Here is an 18,322-nt window from a genome sequence, read left to right on the forward strand (position 1 = left end):
GAGACCCAGCCTGCGGCGGGCTCATGGGCCTGGGCTCCCGGCCTCGGTCCTGCTCCGCCGGGCCCCGCAGCGCCGCCTGGCGGACACGCGGCGCTCCGCCCGGGCTCCTGCGCCCGCTGGCGAGCGGGGAATCCTGAGGCGGCTGCGCTGGGTGGAGGCACCGGGCGCGTGAGTCCCGCAAAGAGGCTCGCACCTCGGCTTGGACACACCGCCCAGGCGGGCACCCTCCCTTCCCCCAGCCGTGCGCCCGAGGCGGCCTGGCTCCGTCCGACACGTCGGGGAATTTTTTCTGCCCCCAACCCCCGGGCCTGCAGCTCCGGAATTTTGCTGCGTGTGCGCAGCGGCTTGCAAAGAATGGTGTCATGAAAATGTTAGGGGGCTTTTGGCTTTGGTTTTTGTCAATGAAATACTACAAGGGCGCATAAAGGCGCAGCCATCTCCATTTCCTCCGCCTGCCTGTCCCAGGGCGTGGAGAGAGGCCTGGTGGTCCCGGGACCCTTTCAGAGAGGAGGACAAAGCTCGTGGGTCTTCCATGGCCAGGGGGATTTCGGGCCCCACGCTGCGGGCTCGGGGGCCGCGCCACTTCCGCCACCGTCCCCAATTCCCGCCTGCGGTGAGGGTCTGCTGGGTGGACAGGCCGCCCCGTCGGCCAGGGCTCTCCAGGAGCCGAGCGGAGCCCAGCCTCTCTCTCGACCAGACTAGCGAGGGAGGTGGGCTGCGGCGTCCCGGGGCACTGCGGCCGGAGTCCGTGCTCCAGCTCCCGTTTCCGGGGTGTGGATCCGGCCCCGCATCGGTGTCAGGGGCGCGGGAGGCTGCTCCCTCCGGGGAGGCGGCGGCGGAGCTCGAGTCGCCAGCAAGTCCTCTCTGGGTGGCGTCCGGGAGGTGGCGAAGCTGGATCTGCGTGCAACCCGGGAACAGGCCCCGCAACCGCGAGGCTAGCGCTGGGCCGCGGGTGGAGAGGCTCAAAGGCGCCTGCCCCTGCGTGGATGGACGCCGGGGCCGAGCGGCTGTCGGACCCAGGCCCGAGGCCGGGGGTGGACTCTGCGCGGCCGGCAGAAGCAGACGAGGGGAGGTGGGCGCTGAGGTTTGCTGGAGCTTCGGACAACCCAGCGTGGCCGGACCCCGGGCAGAGGGGAGCGTGGGGTGCGCGCTCAGCGCTGCGCTTCCGCGGTCCTGGGATCCCACGGAGGGCGCCCTGGGCCGAGAGCTCAATCGCAGGCCTGGAGCGTGTGTGAGGGGCCCAGGGACCCCCGCCCTTCAAAGCGCTTCGGTCGTTTCTCTGCGTGCTTCCAGCGGCGCGTCTGGCTGCTGCGTCCCGAGGCCCAAGTTGGGGAGAAGGGAGCGGCGCGCAGGGCGGGGATCGGCTCCGAGACCCCGGCGCCTGCCGCGCTTCTGCCCAGCGGAGCTCCCAGCCCCAAACCGCCCTGGGCGCGCACCTGGTCGCCCCACGAGGCAGAGCCCGGGCGCCGGGACCCTGGGGGGCCCGCACTGGAAGGGGCTTCCGGATCCCTGGCCCCAGCGCGCTCTCCTGAGGCGCCGACCGGGCCGGAGCGCCGGCTGCAGAGCCGTCAGGATGGGGAAAAGCAGCCGCGGCGCGGGCCGGCCCCGGTCGGGGCTCCAGAGGGAGGCCGGCGCCCGAGGGTGCGGCTGGCCCTGGGCAGCGCAAAGGAGAGCGGAGCGAGCGCGCCGTCCCCGAGGGTCCCGGGGGGCTCCGGCGCGCTCGCTGTCCAGGCCGCGGAAACGGGTTCCCCAGGTGGCCCTCGGCCGGCAGATCTGTCCCCGCTGCCCGCCCGGGACGGGCGCTGCTTGCAAAGCCAAGAGAGGAGACTGAGGGCGGCCGCTGGTCCCCGGGTCCCGGGCGCGGCCGGCAAGCCCTGGCCTGCTCGGCGCTCCGCGCAAAACGAAACCCAAATGCCCCCAAATCTCGAGAGGGAAATTTAACCAAAAAAGAAAAAAAATACACACACACACAACCCGCTCCCCCCACCCCTTTCACTTTTGACAAACAGGCTGCTGAGAGAAAACTTAAATAAAAACGGAGTGAGCAAGAGCGAAGAACAGTGTCCGTCCAAAACGTGGAATTCCCCCTTTAAACCTGCGTCCCTGCAGCTGGCGGCCCGCGTGGCGCCTCGGGCCTGGGGAAAATCACAACAAAGCAATCGGGAATTCGGCCGCGGGCCCGGGAAGCGGCCGCGGCGGCCCGAGAACCCACAGCTGCCGGAACCGCTCTGTTCTCTCTAACCAAAAAAATAATTTTTTAAAAAAAGGAGAAGTAAAACCTTTTAATACATCAAATATACGGAATTTTAATCTTTAAAGCGATACATTGTCTATTATTTTAGTACATGACGTAAACCTTGTCCCCTTCTCAGCGGGTGGACTTAAAAATTAAAAATAGTTAAGTGTTCCTTTTAAAGAACAAAATAAGGCAAATGAGGTTTTGGAATAGAATTGTTTTTCCTTTTTTTTTTTCCTTCCAGAATACATACCAAAAAATACCCATTCTCTTTCGATGGCATACAACCTTAAAAATAATTGCAATTTGAAATCAGAGCTGACAAATCGTGACTTGTTTAGTTTTTTTTTTCATTTTTTGTAACAAACATGCATGTAAATTTGTGTTTCAATCAGACATTAAATAAGAACGTACGATACAATCATAGCAATTTTAAAGTAACATTTAAGAGAAGACCTCTAGCTCTGGCGGTTTTGTTTTTATTTATAATCTACAAGGGATGGGAGGGTTTCTCTTCCACATTTGCACCCTCGAGTTTTAATTTCGTCCCCTCCTCCTCCTTTTTTTTTCTTTTCCTTTTTTACCTACGGAGTTCAAACTAAATAATGCACTTTTGAACCACGGGTCCGCTTGGAGCTAACATAAATAAATACCAGTGTCCACCGGTTGAAGTCCTCAGATGAACACTTTCTCAATTACTTTTTCCTTCCTTTTCTATAAAAAGTCAAATGATTTTTTTTTCTTTTTTTTTTCCCAACTTTTATAAAGTTTGAGTGGGGAGGTGGGAGGCGGGGGAAGAGGAGTTCCCCACCGGGTCTCGGTCGCCGGGGTGGGGTGGGTGGATGCGGTACACGGGGTTGCCTCTCAGGGCCCTGGGCGTTCCCTCGCGCGTGCACACACACACGCTCGCGTGGGGAGTTCGGCAGCCTCGGCCGCCTTCGCGCCCCTCCCCCGGCTGCGTGCCCTCGCTCACTCGCTCACTCGCTCGCTCGCCTGCCTTCCCGGCCGCCCTCACTGGTACCCCAGCGCCGAGGCTGTGGTCAGTCTCTGTCCGTAGAGTGCGTAGGGGGAGTAGTAGGGTCCGGTGGCGGCGGGCACCGGCACCGGCGCGCCGGGCGTGGGGAGCGGGCTCTTGGAGTAGGGGTGGTAGCGGCTGCTGAGTCCCAGCGCGTGGTGGGGGCTGCGGAGCGCCAGCGTCCCGGGGCTGCCCGGAGCGCCGGACGTGGGGATGTGCATGTGGCAAGCCATGGCGGCCGCGGCGGCGCTGGCCAGGGACGACGAGCTGGGGTAGCCCGACAACAGTTTGTCTGTCCCGGGGAAGGCCGTGTGGGTCCGCAAGTGGCTCAGCAGCTCTTCCGATGTGGCGAAGCGCTTGTCGCACGGCCCGTTGGCCGACACCCAGTTGCAGATGTGCGGGAGCGGGTCGTTGGGCAGCATGAAGCCATAGGGGTAGAGGGGGTGGCCGGCCAGGGAGGGCGGTGTGGCGCCTGCGGCAGCGGCGGCCGTTAGCGAGGAGTGCACGCCGTGCAGCGGATGCGTGGGGTACACCAGCGGGTATCCGGACTTGAGCGCTGCGGCCGCCGCCGCAGGGTCGTGTGCGCACGAGGCGCTGGCGGCTGCCGCCCCGGCCAGGTGGCTGGCGCAGTGGTAGCTGAGGCAGTACGGGTCCCGGCACAAGCTGGCTGTCATCACGGACGGCGGTGACGCTCCAGCCAACGGGCTTGAGCCAGCCGGCTTGCTGCAGCCCAGGGAGCCGGCCGCGGCCGCCGCCAGCTGTGCGCCCACCAGGCTGCCGGGCTTGGTGGGGTCGAGCGCCACGCCGTGCGGCAGGAACTGAGGCGGGTAGCCAGCATAGGCCCCGGCCAGGCTGCCCGGGTAGGTCATGCCAGCAGGAGGCAGAGGAAACACTGTCTGGCCCGGCTTGTAGGGCGACACTGGCGCCACCAGCCCAGAGCCCAGCACCGAGGAGGAGGCGGGCGCACCGGGGCCGGAGCCGGAGCCGGAGCCCGACGAGCCGCTGCAGTCCGCGCCCAGGGCCTTGGCCCCGGGACCGCCGTCTGCGTGCTGGTTCACGTCCACGTTAACCCCGCCGCCGCAGCTAATCCGGCCGTGCGCCAGCCCCGCGGGTCCCCCTTCGGCCGCTGCGCCCCCAGCGCCCTTGCCGCCGCCGCTCGCGTCCGGGTCTTTCTTGTCGTCTTTGCCGTCCGGACCGCCTCCGGCCGAGGGCAACAAGCCTCCCGGCGAGCAGGCCGAGGCGCTGGAGCTCGGGCTGCCTGTCCTGGGCGTGAACGGCTGGCAGGTGGCGCTCGGGACCCGGAATCCCGACTTCTCCGCCGAAGTGCCCCCGCCGCCGCCGCCGCCGCCGCCACCGCCACCACCACCCCCGCCGCCGCCGCCGCCGCCGGGCTCCTTCTTATCCGAGCCGGGTTTGGAGTACGGTTTGAAACTCGACTTGTCTTCCACGCCGATGTCACTCAGCTTGAGGGGGCCCGACTTGGCGTCCTTGTCGCCGCCGGCGCCACCGCCAGCACCGCCCGCGCCGCCCCCGTTGGAGGCGACCGAGGAGAGTTTGGACGAGGGCGAGGGGTCGGGCTTCCCAATCTGCGAGCAGGTTTGCGCCAGCAGCGCCAGCGGGCTCTTCTTGGCATCCAGCTGCAGAGTCGGATGGGGAACGGATCACACATAGAAAGAAGGGGGAAACCTTTAGAATCCTGGCCTCTGGGGTCCAGGGGGCCCCCCTGATGCTGCCCGCGCAGATCCCCCCCAGCGACGAGGCGCGGAGCCGGGCGGCACCCCCACACCCACCATATCCTTGCCCTAGGGACAGGCGGCCGACTCCCATCTCCGGGCAGAAACTGTCCTGCCCTCTCCTGATGCGAATTGGGTTTTCAAAAAACACTCGCATAAGGTTTCGGGGTGAAAGGCTGGACCCAGGACGACACCCCTCTGCGCGCGCGCACACCTTTGGATTCCTCAGAACGAGGGCACGGGCGGCTGGAGCCTCGGAGGCTGTGCACGCACCAGCTTCAGGGGACCCTGGCGCGGCTACTCTGCCACCGGATTCCATACGCGCGCCGGCCAGCAGCGCAGAGGGTAGGGGCCTGGGTCGCGGTCGGGTCTTTCACACCGAAAGCAGCAGCAAGTTTTGGCCGCCCTGTCCCCTAGCCTTCGCCTGGAACCCAGGGTCCCGCCTCCTGCTCCTTTTCCGCCCCAGTTTGGAGGCGCAGAAGCGCCGTCTTCCCCTCTCCCCGGAGCTGAATCACCACGGACCCCACCCCCACCCTCAGGTCCCGAGAAAGGAAACCCTGCAGGGCGGCAGCCTGGGGAGTGGTCCCCCCTCCCCCCCGCGACCGGAGAGGGTGGGGGGGGTTCCTTACCTCGATGGGGCTGACGGGCGTGGAGGGCAGGGGCTGCAGGTACTCAGGGTGCAAAATGTGGCCAGTCCTTGCCGTCAGCATCTTCAGCACCTTGATGGGCAGGCGGTTAGCCTGGCGCAGGGGGTCGGAAGGGGGCACGGCGTGCACAAAAGGCTTGGTGGGGCCGGCCGGGGACGAGCCTGGGCCGGGGCCGGAGCTATTTCCAGAGAGCGCGCTGGTCCAGGCAGGGTCTGCGCCTCCGCCTCCGCCTCCGCCGCCGCCGCCGCCGCTGGGCTTACTGCTTCTTAGGGCAGAAAGCGAGGGCGCTGTGCTCATGACCCACCCGCGCGCATGGGAGCAGCGGGGGGAGGGCCCGGGGCTGCGCGCTCGCCCGGGGATCAGGAACCGCAGCCGCAGGAGGAGCCGGCGCGCCGGGCGCCACGAGCCACGGGTCCCGGGCGGCCCGCCGCGGAGCCGGCTGGGCTGCGGGTCCGCCTCGGGCTGCGCCCCTGCGCCGGCGCTGCGCTCAGCGATGTGAGCCGCTGCCTGTCCAGCCGGGGCTCTGGCGAGGAAACTCACTTCAAAAGCAGCTGCACCGAGGGGGAGATTAAAGCCTTTGCCGCCTTCCAATCAAATGGGAGCCCGAGGTGATTGGAGGGTCAAGGGGATGTGACGCGTCCCGCGCCGCCGCCGCCGCCGCCGCCAGGACTCTCCGAGCCGGTTTTAATGGGCAGCTCCCTCTTCGCCGCCCTCCTCTGCGTGTCCCCTCCCTCGTTTTCACTCCGAGGACGAGATGGACGTGTATTCTACGTTTGCCATCTGCCGCCTCCCTCCTTTTTTTTTTTTTTTTTTTTTTTGCCCTCCTCGTCGTCTGTCCTTTCCTTGGCTCGGAAAATTAACCGAAACCTTCTCTTGGAAGCAGGCGGCGGCGATGAGGACCAGCCTGCGGGCGTAGCCAGGAAGGGCTCAGGCGGCGTGTGGACACCAGCCAGACCGTCGGCTCCCGGGGGCGCGCACGGGGCCCGCACACCCGGTGGAACCGAGATCGCGCGCGGAGCGCCCACCCGGGGAAGGAGCCCGGGCGCGAGCGAGTTCGCCCGCCCGCTCAGGTTTCCCGAGACTCAGTGGTGGAGAAACCAGAAGTCACGCGGGCCGCGGAAGCGGTGGCTGCTCATCCCAGCGCTGGGCGCCCGGCTCCCCGCCCTCCGCAGCCACGTGACGCCCAGGGACCCGCCGATTGGGGCAAGGGCGCGGTCACGTGCTTCCTCTGTTTCACACTCAGTCTGTCCCCCCGCCCCCATTCTTACTCTCCCCTGCCGCCCTCCCCCCCGCCCCGCGCCTTCTCTGGGCATCTCCACCCCTCCATCAATTGTCAATGTGCCTCGACCGCAATCAATCAGTTATTTGTCAGCTCTTGTCAATCCGCCCGTGATTTATGTCAGCTTTTGTTGCTGATTACAAGGCGGGTGCGACTTGCAGGGAAAAAGAGAGAGGGAGAAGAGAGAGAGAGGAAGGAAGAGACCAGGAGGGGACTGGAGGAGGGGGCGAGAGGAGCGGCCTCTAGGGATTGGGGTGGGGGCTGAGAAAGAAGAAAAAGAAGGGCCCGCCGGGGTGGGGAAGGCGAGGAGTGGAGTGCGCAGGTGCGCCCGGGGCGCCGGGAGGGCGCGCGACACCCCTCCGGGTGGTGGGGGACCCTCGCACCTCAGGGGGCTTGGGCCGTAGAGTTCGTAGGGGGCGGGCTGGGCACCGGTGGCGTCTCGCACGGGACGGTTCCCGCCCCCAGTCCCGCGGGAGCGCGTGGGGCGGCGAGGCTGTGGCTGCGCCCCGGCGCCCCCTCCCAGACTTCTTTCCACGCCATCAACAAATCCTCGGGGCCTGGGGGTGGGGGTCGCTGGAAGAGCGGGTCCCCCCAACTCTTCGGGCCCCCGGGAATCGTGGCCAGGGTTGCGAGGCTGCGGAGAGGAGGCCCGGCCGCGGGTGCGTGGGCGAGGCTCGTGTCAGGTTCACTCGTGCCCCCCGCCGCAACCGCCTGCCCGCGCATCCCGCGCCCTGCGCCCTCTCGGCGTGCCAGGAGGCCGGGTTCCTCGGAGCTGCTCGCTCCAAGGTGTGGGAACGCCGAGCCGGCGTGGAGCTGCGCTGGCAGAGCCGAGGGAAGGCGCGAGCGGGAGGGGCGGCCGCCTGTGGGAACGCGGGCTCTCCCGGGGAAGCGGAGCGGGACCGCCGCGTTCCCCTCGATTTGCACCGTCACTCGGGCTGTCGCGGAGAGGAGCGGCGGCGCTGTGCGTGCCGCCGGCTACCTGGGCCCGGGTGCGGAGAGTGCGCGCACGCCTGTGCCGCCGTGAGCGGCGTCCGGAGCCAGTCCCGGGGTCACCTACCTCCAGAAACTCGCAGACACTGCGAGGGGGCGAGAGGAGGACACACCCCCTTCCTCGGAACGACTTGGAGGACTTTGAGTCTCCCCTCCCCCACTTTTCCGCCGTGGCTCTTCTTTTGTTGTCAAGTCCTTTTGATAAATGGTGGGGCTGGGAGCGCCGGCAGCCCGGAGCCGGGGGGCGGGGGCCGAGCCGGGACACCAGGTTTCCGCCGGCGCGCACCCGGCGCGGAGCGGGGCACGCGCGGGGGTCGCTCGGCTCCGAGGCCTGCCTGGGGCGCGCTCGCTCGCTCCTGGTCGCCAGCCCACGCCCCTCCCCCCCTTGTCTCCGGCTCCCACTCCGCACGGGTACCGAGAACTTTCAGGGGGTGAGTTTTAGAATGGTGCTCGTAGGCGATCTTTGCCTGCGTTTTTTTTTTTTTTTCTCTCTCTCTCTCTGTTCTTTAGGTTGGTAAACTTTGTGAGATGGTAACTTGACCAAAGCTAATTCGGAGAGAAGGGAGCGAGGCGGTGCGTGGAGGGCCGGTGTGTGTGTGCGTATGTGTGTGTGCGCGCGCGCGTGTGTGAGCACACACCTGCATCCAAGAGGGCTTGTAGTGTCTGTGCTACAACAGGAAGGATGAGTGGCGAGGAGGTGCGGGACCACCAGCGAGGCCGTGCGGCTGCCACGAATGAGTGACCTGCGGGCGCCGGGTGCCAGGTGCGTTTCTGAGGGCGGGCAGCACGTCTGCGAAGCCGCTCCTCCCCGGCGGGCGTTAGTGTCTGTCTGTGCCCGGCTGTCTAGGTGTCGATCCGGGCCGGCTGCTGGGCTCCTGGCGCCGCGAGCCGGGCCTTCGGCCGCGTGTCACCGCGGCCTCCCGGCGAGGCCCGGCCACTGCATGCTGCTGGGGCGGCGGCCAGGGCCGGGGGCGACCGCAGGGCGGGCGCCTCCTTCCGCACCTCCAGCCCACTCTCCGGCACAGTTTGTTCCCTCTCCTCTCATCCCAGCGGCTTCCTTATGACTCCGGGCAGACAGCCCCAGCGCCCAAAGCCTGGGGGAGTAGCGCGGTGTGGCCGCACGCGCCCGTGGGTCCTCATCGTGCTTCGTGGGCACAGGTCGTGGGCCGCGAGCGTTCGCTTGGCTCAAAACTCAGCTCCGAAGGTCCGAGCGCACGGGGGCGCCTGGAGGCCTGTGCGCCCCCGGCTTTCGCGAGGCGCCGGCTTTGGGGCCTGCGCTCCTCCTGCCAGAGGCCAGACCCCCGAAGGCCGCGGGGGCCATGGGGCTTGGGGGGGGGATGGTGGTTATTAATCACTTGGCGCTAGGTCTAATGCTTCCAGCCCCCAGCGGAGGTCGGCGTGGATGTCCTGCAGATTTTATTTGCACACAATGGAAATGATTTGTTTTCTCTCAAAAAGGAGTGGGCATGGCAGATATTTGAGGAGGGGGTGGGAGGAGGAGGAAGGGGAGAGAGCTGAGGAAAAAGTTTGAAAATGCCTTGAAGTATTCACTGTCGAGATGGCTAATCAGTATTGAGGCCGGAGGGCAGGCGGGCCGCCTTTCACCGCCGCTTCCCTTTCATCTCGGGCTCGGCGGAGGCGCTCAATTAAAAGCCTATCAGTTTGTAAGTAAATCAACGCCTATCAGAGTTGTCACATCAAACAAAACGATTATTATTGCAGCCCGCCTCCCCTATTAATCTCCCTCGAAGATAATCCGCCTGACAGGTCAGGCCCGGCGAGCTGGAAAGCCTGGCCCAGAGCGCCCAACCAGCCCGGGCCGGCGCGCGCCCCCCGGGGCCTCCCCACCCTCGAGCCGCCCCGCCCCGTGGTCCTCAGCAAGCGTGGGGAGAGTGCGCAGGGCCCGCCCCGCCCGGCTGGCCCAGGGGCCTGTGTTCCCAAGGCCGCTGGGGGACCGCTGGGCGCGCCCTCGCCACCTCTCGAGGCCGGGGAGGCGTCCGGCATGCGGGAGACGCGGCCTGGCCTGGTCGCGGGACCTCGCCGTTCTTGCGTTCTCCTCCCCTCCCCGCATCTCGATTTCTTCTTTCTCTTTCCCTTCTTTTTGTTTCGACTCCCGCTTCTTTCTTGGCCTTTTTCATTTTTTCTTCCTTCCCCTTCTACCTACTTCAAGGGAATATTGCCCATTCTCGCCCTCGCCTTAGGAATGCCGTAGAAACCACTTCACGCGCAGGCAGTCTCTGGAGTGGGGGCGTTTTCAGGGCCCGGGCAAGCGTCCTTCAGAGTGTGCGTAATTCCCCAAGAACTCATAGCAGAGTGCCCCCTTCCCAAGTCTGTGCTGGTGTAAGGGTTGGGTGCTGTCGGAGGAGAGCCGGACTGGAAGAGGCAGAGAGGGAGAGAGCGCTTAGGGACAGAGATGGCTGAAGGATCCGGGCAAGCGCTTTATTCTGGATGTCATATTTGGCTGGTCTTGGTGTTCCACAGTTGCAATACCGCGGACCTCGCTGGACTTTGCAGATACATGGAGGATCCCCCGGCATCAGGGCCTCCGCGTTGAGTGCACACAAGGGGTGTCTAATACTTCACAAGTAGAAGCACCAAGATAACTGCTTCTAAGGGCCTCTAATTGGCATCTCGAAGGCTGGGTGGGGACTAGCTTCGGGACGCTAGCAAAAATCTTGGCCCTTTTCCCGGTGGCCTCCGGCTTCTAGCCTTGGGACCCTTGGAATTCAGCTCGACCCTCTCCCAAATCTGTCAACCCAGACAGCCGCTGCCAGAGCCCTGTGGCATCCAAACTGAGAGGGTTGAGGACTGTCTGCGGGACCCCAGGCCCTGCTACCTTCACCGCCAGCGTTCTCTTTCTACGCTTGTTGCAGGCCAAGCCTCTGCCAGCAGTCAAGCCAGGGCGGGAGGCCAGGGACCGCGAACAGGGCTAACCTAAACCTGCAAGGCATACAGGGCTGCAGGACCCGTGGCCCCCTGCATCGGGTTCCCCAAGGCTGCTCTGTTTACGTCCGCACGCGCCACGACTGACCTCGTAGAAATATTTGTTTTCATACCTAGAAATGCCTTATCGATGCACTGGCTCAGTTGTCTGCATGTCTCCCTTTCTTAAACATCTTCATTTCACCTTTGCCACGCTGCAGACACGGAAACAGCTGTAGATACCTCGTTCCCCACCTCTTGCTTTAGGAAATCACTCACTAGGTGGTTCTTTGGACAGAAGTCTTAGCTTGAGACCAGATGACACTCAGGGGCTGGAAAAAAAAAAAAAGACGCTTCTCTAGATTTCCCCCACTAAACTGTATGTGCACACACCGAGAACTTAATATTTTATATCCCCCTGTAGATCTAAACTGTCACTCGTTCCGTTCGGTGCCCTTGAAGCCTGAGCCATCAGTGGGGCGCGCACTGGACGTGGAACTGTTTGTATAATTTTTATCTCCCTGCTCTTACACAGGAGTCTGCATCTAATAAATTCAACCTTGTCATTTTTAGAATCGACGGGATTTCTCTGGCTGTCGTTTGTGTTCCATTTATCCGAATGCTCACAGCTCGCAGGCGTCGGCAGGGGAAACGGCTCCCGGCTCGCTTATACGCTCACGCCTCGGCCCAGCGCCGGACTCGAGGTGTCGCCTGGTGCGGGGGCGGCCTCCGCGGGCAGCTGGCTGGGCGGCGCCCCGAGGTCGAGCGGCCTAGCGCAGCGGGGCAGTGCCTGGCAGCTCTCAGCTCTGCGGGGGCCACGGAATCTAGCCGGGCTGGGTCTGCCCGCGGCGAAAACTGAAAGCGAATTCTGCCCCAGACGCAGCCTGAGCCTTCCCCGACGCAAGCTGGCACCGGCGACCTGCCGGCGGCTTTGGGAGGGCAGCGCACCGGGATGAGCGCGCGGGCCGGGGCGAAACGCTGGGGACGGCGCCTCCCGCGCGTCCTTCTTCCGCGGCCCCTGATGGTGAAACGGGTTCGTCGGCTGCCGCGGACCCCCGGGCTGTGTTTGCAGCAGTAGCACCGGGCACCAGGCGGCCAAAGCAAGCTCTGCCCAGCAGCGACCTCTCGGCGGGGCTGGGTCCAAAAAACCTCGGGACCAGCTCTCCTTCCTTGGGCGCGGAGTGGCAGGAAGCGGCCTGGGTAGCCCCGCCGGCCTAGTTCTCTACTCTCACCTCCAACCAGCGGGTAAATAGCCGCCCGCCGCCGGCGCCGCTAACTTTCCGCCGCGCCGCCGCGCTCTGCGGGCGAGGCCCGGGCGCAGAGGGGCCCGCAGGCAGCTCCTCGGCGCGCGCGGCCCCAGCCCTGAGAGCGGCTTGTGCGCACGGAGGCGGGAGGTCGAGTGTGGCTCCCGCGCTCCCCCTCGGCCACTCGGATCCTGGGGACCGATCCTCCGACGCCTGCGAGCCGCCACTCCCCCCAGGGAGCTGCAGTCCCGGGGGGCTGGAGCGCGCGCAACGCGCGCCCGTCTCTCGGCGGGGCCTGTCGCGGGGCCGGCCGCGGCGGGTGAGTGATGAGGGCAGAGAAGGGCGCCCATAAATCGCGAGTGTCAGGGCGAAAAACTCTCTTTATTGTCTGCGTGATGGATGGGCCCGGGGACGAGACACCAAATACTTCGTATCGCCTTTAAATGGGAACACATTTTCCGCGGCCATAATTCATGTTTTTTAAATAGAAAGTTTGAAATGTTGCCTATATTTCACCGGCCCTGACATATTTATGAATCGCTCCCTGCATGCAAATATCATTATTTAAAGCGCCGGGGAGAGCGTGCGGGAGGGGGGAGGCTCGGCCCCCGGGGCGTGGGGGTGGCGAACCAGGGGAGTGGCGGTGTAAGGGGGGCAGCTCCCTGAAGGGCAGACGCCGCGGCGCGGGGAAGAGCCCCGTCCGGACGCCGCGCGCCCCGGGGCTTCCTTCCCGCCGCCGGAGCCCGCACAGCCGCCCGGGGAAGTTTGCACGGCGGGGGGCGGTGGACAGCCCCCCCTCCCCCCCCCAGCCGGGAGAGATTTTTGCGTCCCTTTCGGAGGCGGCCCTGGATCCAAGCTGCAGCCACCTTGTCCAAGAAGGAAGTAAAAATAAATAAATATAAAAAAATTAACAAACGCAAGGAATAACAACCCAACATATTTCGCGTTCTTTGCCATTGTATCGATTTTATTGATTTTCATTCTGCAGACCTGGGGCTATGCGCGTCCGGGCCGGGCGGCTGTCAGAATCCGGTCTCCGCGGGGAGTGGGCGGCGGACGACCCTCAGGTGCCTCGGCCCCAGCCGCCCCAACCCCGCGCCCCCCTGTCCCCGGCCAGACGAAGCCTGCGCCGGGTTCGGGACCACACGACCCCGGCCCTCGAGCTCCCCGGCGTCCGCGTCCGCCACCGCTAAGCCCTGTCAACGCAAGCGCTTGGAAAAAAGCCGGGCACGTGCCGTCGGCCACTGCCCGGCCCGTCCGGCCCACACCTGAGCCCTCACGTGCGGGATTTTACCTGGGCGGTCTCCCGCGGCGCCTGCGGCAGCGCCGAGAACAGAAATGGAAAGGAGTGAGGCGGACAGGGAGCCCGGCCCGAGAGGGCCAGATGCGCGGACCCAGGACCTCGTCTCCGGACTTAGGTTCCGGAGCTCCGGCCGAACCAGCCGGGGAAGCCAGGCTGAGGGGGGGGTAGAGCCCGGCAGGGGAGGGGCGAAGGGAACCGGCCTCCGGGGGGCGGGGCGAGTCGGGCGGCACTTCCGCCGGGGGCGGGGCTTCGGCGTCCGCGCCGGCCCGCCCCCGGCGTCCAGGCCCCGCCCCCTCGGCCCGGCAGCCAAGTCCTAGCCCGAGAGAGGCCGGGCGCTGAACCCGGGTTTCGCGGCAGGGCGGTGGGCAGTTCCCTTCGCCCCGCTTGGGGCGTCTTTTCTAGTCATGTGAACAAAAGCGTGCGCGCGCTAGCGAGCGGCTGGAGCTCAAACTCTCACGGAAGCCCTGTTCCAGCCTTGGCCATTTTAGGAGCCCTGGGGCTTGCCTGGCCCAGGGGTCCTCACGCCTCTGGGAGAGCCAGGGAAGCAGTCCGCGCCCACCGGGGTCCCCTTGTCGCTCAGCAAGCGGCAGCAGGAAAAGCTAACATTTGTCGGTTGTTTGTTTTGTGCCAGGTACTAAGCACTTGGTGCGAGTTATGTCTTCGCAGCGACTCTCCGAGGTAGGTGCGGCGGACGGCCTGTTTGTCTGATGGAGCACGCAGGGAAGAAGTCGGCCTGGTTTTCCCCACACCCAGTCTTCTGAGCCCCGGCACCCTAGTCTGCTCTCTGGGGCAATCCTGTTAGCCACACCCACTTGCGGCCGGAGCAGGGGCTGCATGGGAGGAGGGCAGAGCGGAGAGAGGTGGGCAGCCTCCTGCCGGCTCCCAGCCTAGTGGGACAGTCAGGCCGCGAAGCATGCCAGCCCCCCCACACCCACACCCACACCCACACCCTGCTCCAAGCCCACGCCAGAGCGCAGTTAATTTTAAAAGCAAATCAGACCATGTAGTTGTTTGGCTTAAAAGTCTCTGGCTTGCCATTGTTTGCAAGGCCAAGTTGAGCCTGCGCCCCAGGCTTTGGCTGGTGGGTCTTGGCTTGATCTGCCCCAGCTTTCTTTTTCTCTCCTGTCTCCTTCGCCCCCTCGCCCTGAGTTTCGGTTACTCAAATGTGCCACTGTGTTTGCTTTGCTGACGCTCTTCCTCCTACCAGGAATGGCCTCTCTCCCCCTCTCTCTTGGCTCTTTCTCTTCCTTAAGCTTCCGCTCCAGTTGCCTGCACCCTCTCACCTCCTGCAGCGCTCACCTGTGGCTGGATTTCCCGCAGAGCGTCTGTTTCCTTCACGGATGCTGAACTCCACAGGGGCTGTTCTCCCCAAAGCGCATGAGGAGAACTGTTGGGTGCCATTGGCTGCTGAATGAATGGCTGTGTGTGGGGTTTGCTGCACTTTGGGGGCCTCCAGCAAGTGTTCTCTGTGGCCTTGCATTTCAAGGTATTTTCCATTTAATGGAGAAGGTAACATGAATCCCATGAAAAGACAATGGTTATTTTGAGCCCGTGTATTGCAAAGGTTCAGTAAGCGGGTCCTGGATGAGGTTGGAGCAGAGCAGGATCTTGGGGTTACAGTGGTGTGTTCAGGATCTCAAAGTGTAGGCTGTACTGGTTGACACAACTTAATGGAAAAACCTGCCCCTGCATGGCCACTCCTCTCACCATTTGGGCACAGGTGTCCTACGTAGTACCTTTAGCCTTCAGTGCCACGCTGTTATATTAGAGAGTGGGGCTTTGGGATTGCCCGCCCTCCTCCTTTGATGGCCTAGTGTCTGAGTCCCCTTCCTGTTTTTTGGGAAGCAGGACCCGCTTCCGACTCCTGAAGCTGAAGGGGCTACATCCTTCTCCCCATCCCGGCCACGGAGGCTGCACCAACAGGACACCCCACCCGGGGCTGGAGCCGGGGTGTGGGGCAGTTTGGAGACCCTTCTTGGCGGCCGCAGAGACTTGAGAGCCCAGTAGCATTAGCGAGCCCCATGCAATGGCTCTGGCTGTGGAGGGGAAGCAGAGAGGTGCTGGGAGCTGCTGCCATGCCCGCTGTGGTCAGGGCAGCCCCTGGGGCAGTGGCTTCAGCGGACTGCTGCAGTAGCACCAGCAGCTGCGTATGCATTTGCCAGCCACTGTCAGTTCCTCTCCATTTCCCGTGTTGGTCTCCAGACTCCTCAGTGGTTCTGTGAGCTTCCTGATAACCCTTTGATCAATTCCTTTTTCGCTGAAGTTAGCCAGAGCCAGTTTCTGTCATTCACAACCAACAATATCAGCTGATAAGCCATAACCTGGCTCTTTGGGTGGCTTCTAAACAGGCCTGATGGTGTTTACTTTGCAGCTTGCCCATGATCCCCTGTGATGGGTACTAATGGGGAACCCAACAACAGACAGCTTTGCTGAATATCTCCAACCCAGCTGGGTAAAACGGAACAATTCAGTGAAGGGAATTAGTCGTGCAGAATTGTGTGAGCGAATCCTACTTGATGGTTTTACTGAATGCCTGGTGTGCCCTGGTCACTGCTCTATGTGGCTTCACAATGTTGCCTGATTCACCTCTTCCTGAAAAAAATGATTATCCATTTCTGGTCTGCGAATGTGCAGAATTTCTCCCCTTTACTTCCATCCCTCTCCTCCAGCATGCCTGAATGGTACTCAGTATGTCTGATGAAGGTTTTCGAAGCATTAAAGGACACACTGTCAAGATCGCCCACCTTAGGTGACAATCAGCTCTCATTCTTCTCAGCAGAGCTTAAGAGCTTAAGTGTTTGGTACCTTGGGGTGCTAAAAAAAAAAAAATCTGTACAATGCAATCAGTGGCACAGGAACACCTCCAGGTGGTGGCTTGGAGCATCTGGGGCCTTGTGTGAGTACAGCAGTGGCATTAGGGAAGAGGTGCAAGGTTTTCCCGACTCCATACCCTGGCTGAGATGCTTCATAGCTACTGGCTCCTTTTCTTTCCCTCCCAGCTTTTCCAAAGCACAGGTATCACATCTTTGTACTTTCATTCCCTGCATAGTTTCTCTGTGCATCAGTGATAATAAATATTGGGGTCTATGAATATGTTTCCACAGATTTGCCTTTCTTAGTGCTTACCTTTGCTGCTAGATTGCCTGTCTCCCAGGGACTCCTGTCAGTCACACAGTAGTTCGGGCCACATTCGCATACTACGCACCAGGTTGCATAGGGAGGGCCAGAGGCCTTGCATTCTGTCTTCCCACTTGCTGCTTCAGAAGCAAAAAGGGCCTGTGTGACACCCACCGGCGGTGGCTCAGCTCCTTCAGCAGGGATGAGAAGTGGTGGTGGGGGCCTGACCCTGGGGAGAGGTCTGCAAGGTGCAGGGATGGAGAGGGTGGAGGGGGTGGAGAACAGGATTTAGAGCTGGGGTCTGGTATTAGAGCCCTGGCCTCCTTCCCCTTGATGGCAATTAGCCCTCAGGTCCTGTTGACTGACTCTGCCTTTGAAATGGGAGTTCCTGGGCCTCGATGGAATGGCTGAGTGAGCTGCTTCCTGTGGACTCCAAGTGCAAAAGGAGTTGGTAAACATGCCAGAATGAGGCCGGCAGTCATGGGAACCAGCAGTGGATTAATGCAACGGGTCACAGAGATAAAAGAGGAACAAGGGCTTTCCAGCGAGGGTGGCGTCCCGCCTCCCTGGGGGCTTCTGTTCCAGCCGTACATTCTCCCCCGCCCCATCTCAAAGCCTCCCAAGGTACCTCCTCTCTGGCCCCGCCTTCCCAAACACTGCTCTGATGGGACTCCACATTGCTGTAGACTTCATAGGCAACTCTGTCTAAAAGCATTTCATAGGATGGGGCTGGCATTGTGACACAGTGGCTTAGGCCACTGCCTGTGATGCTGGCATCCCTTATCACTGCCCTGATTCTGATCCAGTTCCCTGCTAATGTGCCTGGGAAGGCAGTGGAAGATGGCCCAAGTGCTCGTGGCCCTGCCCACTATGTGGGAGACCTAGATGGAGTTCCAGGCTCCTGGCTTTGGCCTTACTGTGGTCGGGCTGTTGTTGCAGCCATTCGGGGAGTGAACCAGTGGATAGAAAATTCTCTCTCTGACTCTGTCTCTCTCTCTCTCTGCCTTTCAAACAAAAGAAATCTAAAAGCATTTCCCATGCCTCAGCTCCTCTCATTCAATCTCCCTGCCCTCAAAGTTTGCTTTCCACTGTTACCCAGGAGCAACCATCCAGCCAGCCTGGGACCTTCCCCTGTGCACCGACACCCCTCCTGGGTCTGACCTCTTTGCTCATAGCCCAGGTCAGGGCTCCCCGCCCTGCCTCCATCAGCATAAAGCACTTGGTGGGCTCTGGGGGCTGATTTCTTGGATTCAAAGAACAGGACTGCCCCGTTCACTCCATGTGTACCCTGGGGCAAGGCTCTTAACCTCGCTGGAGTTTCCATTTCCTGCTCTGCAAAATGAACATGGTCATGGTCCCTACCTCATGTGATCAAATGGTCTGTGAAGTGAAACCACGTGTGTGCCTGGCATGTAGAAAATACTGAAAGCAGTTATTATTATTATTATTATTATTATTATTATCATTATCCCCCTGTGTTCCTTCTTACCTCTGAGTCCCCACAGTGTTGTCTGTGCCACTCATTTGGCACATAATTAACTACTAATTGATGATATCTTTTATTAGCTATTTTAAATCCTTATGGTTTAACTTTGTGTGTGTGTGTGTGTGTAAGTAACTTTACCTTTTGAACTTGAGTTCCTCCAGGGATGAATATTCTCAACACAGGACTACAGAGGGCTGAGTAAAGAGCAGACACTGATGAAGGAACACTTATTAAAATGAGTAATGAAACGTCTCATGTCTGTACAGCCCTTTCACAAGCAGGATCTCCCTCAAGCCTTACCATGATCCTGTAAACTGTCACTCCCATTTTACAGGTCAGGAAGCTGAGGT

General features: G+C 62.2%; 1 protein-coding gene across 1 annotated transcript; it reads right to left on the reverse strand.

Moving 5' to 3' along the window:
- Positions 1 to 2,569: 2,569 nt before the first annotated feature.
- ZNF503 (zinc finger protein 503) lies at positions 2,570 to 6,685 on the reverse strand. The gene is made up of 2 exons (XM_062214736.1): positions 5,614 to 6,685; positions 2,570 to 4,888 (listed from the first exon to the last, which is right to left on the reverse strand). Exons 1-2 carry the CDS (start codon positions 5,926 to 5,928, stop codon positions 3,248 to 3,250), a joined length of 1,956 nt encoding a protein of 651 aa, XP_062070720.1. The 5' UTR covers positions 5,929 to 6,685; the 3' UTR covers positions 2,570 to 3,247.
- Positions 6,686 to 18,322: the final 11,637 nt, after the last annotated feature.

This window comes from Lepus europaeus, chromosome 17 (assembly GCF_033115175.1).
Source record: "Lepus europaeus isolate LE1 chromosome 17, mLepTim1.pri, whole genome shotgun sequence".
NCBI lineage: Eukaryota > Metazoa > Chordata > Mammalia > Lagomorpha > Leporidae > Lepus > Lepus europaeus.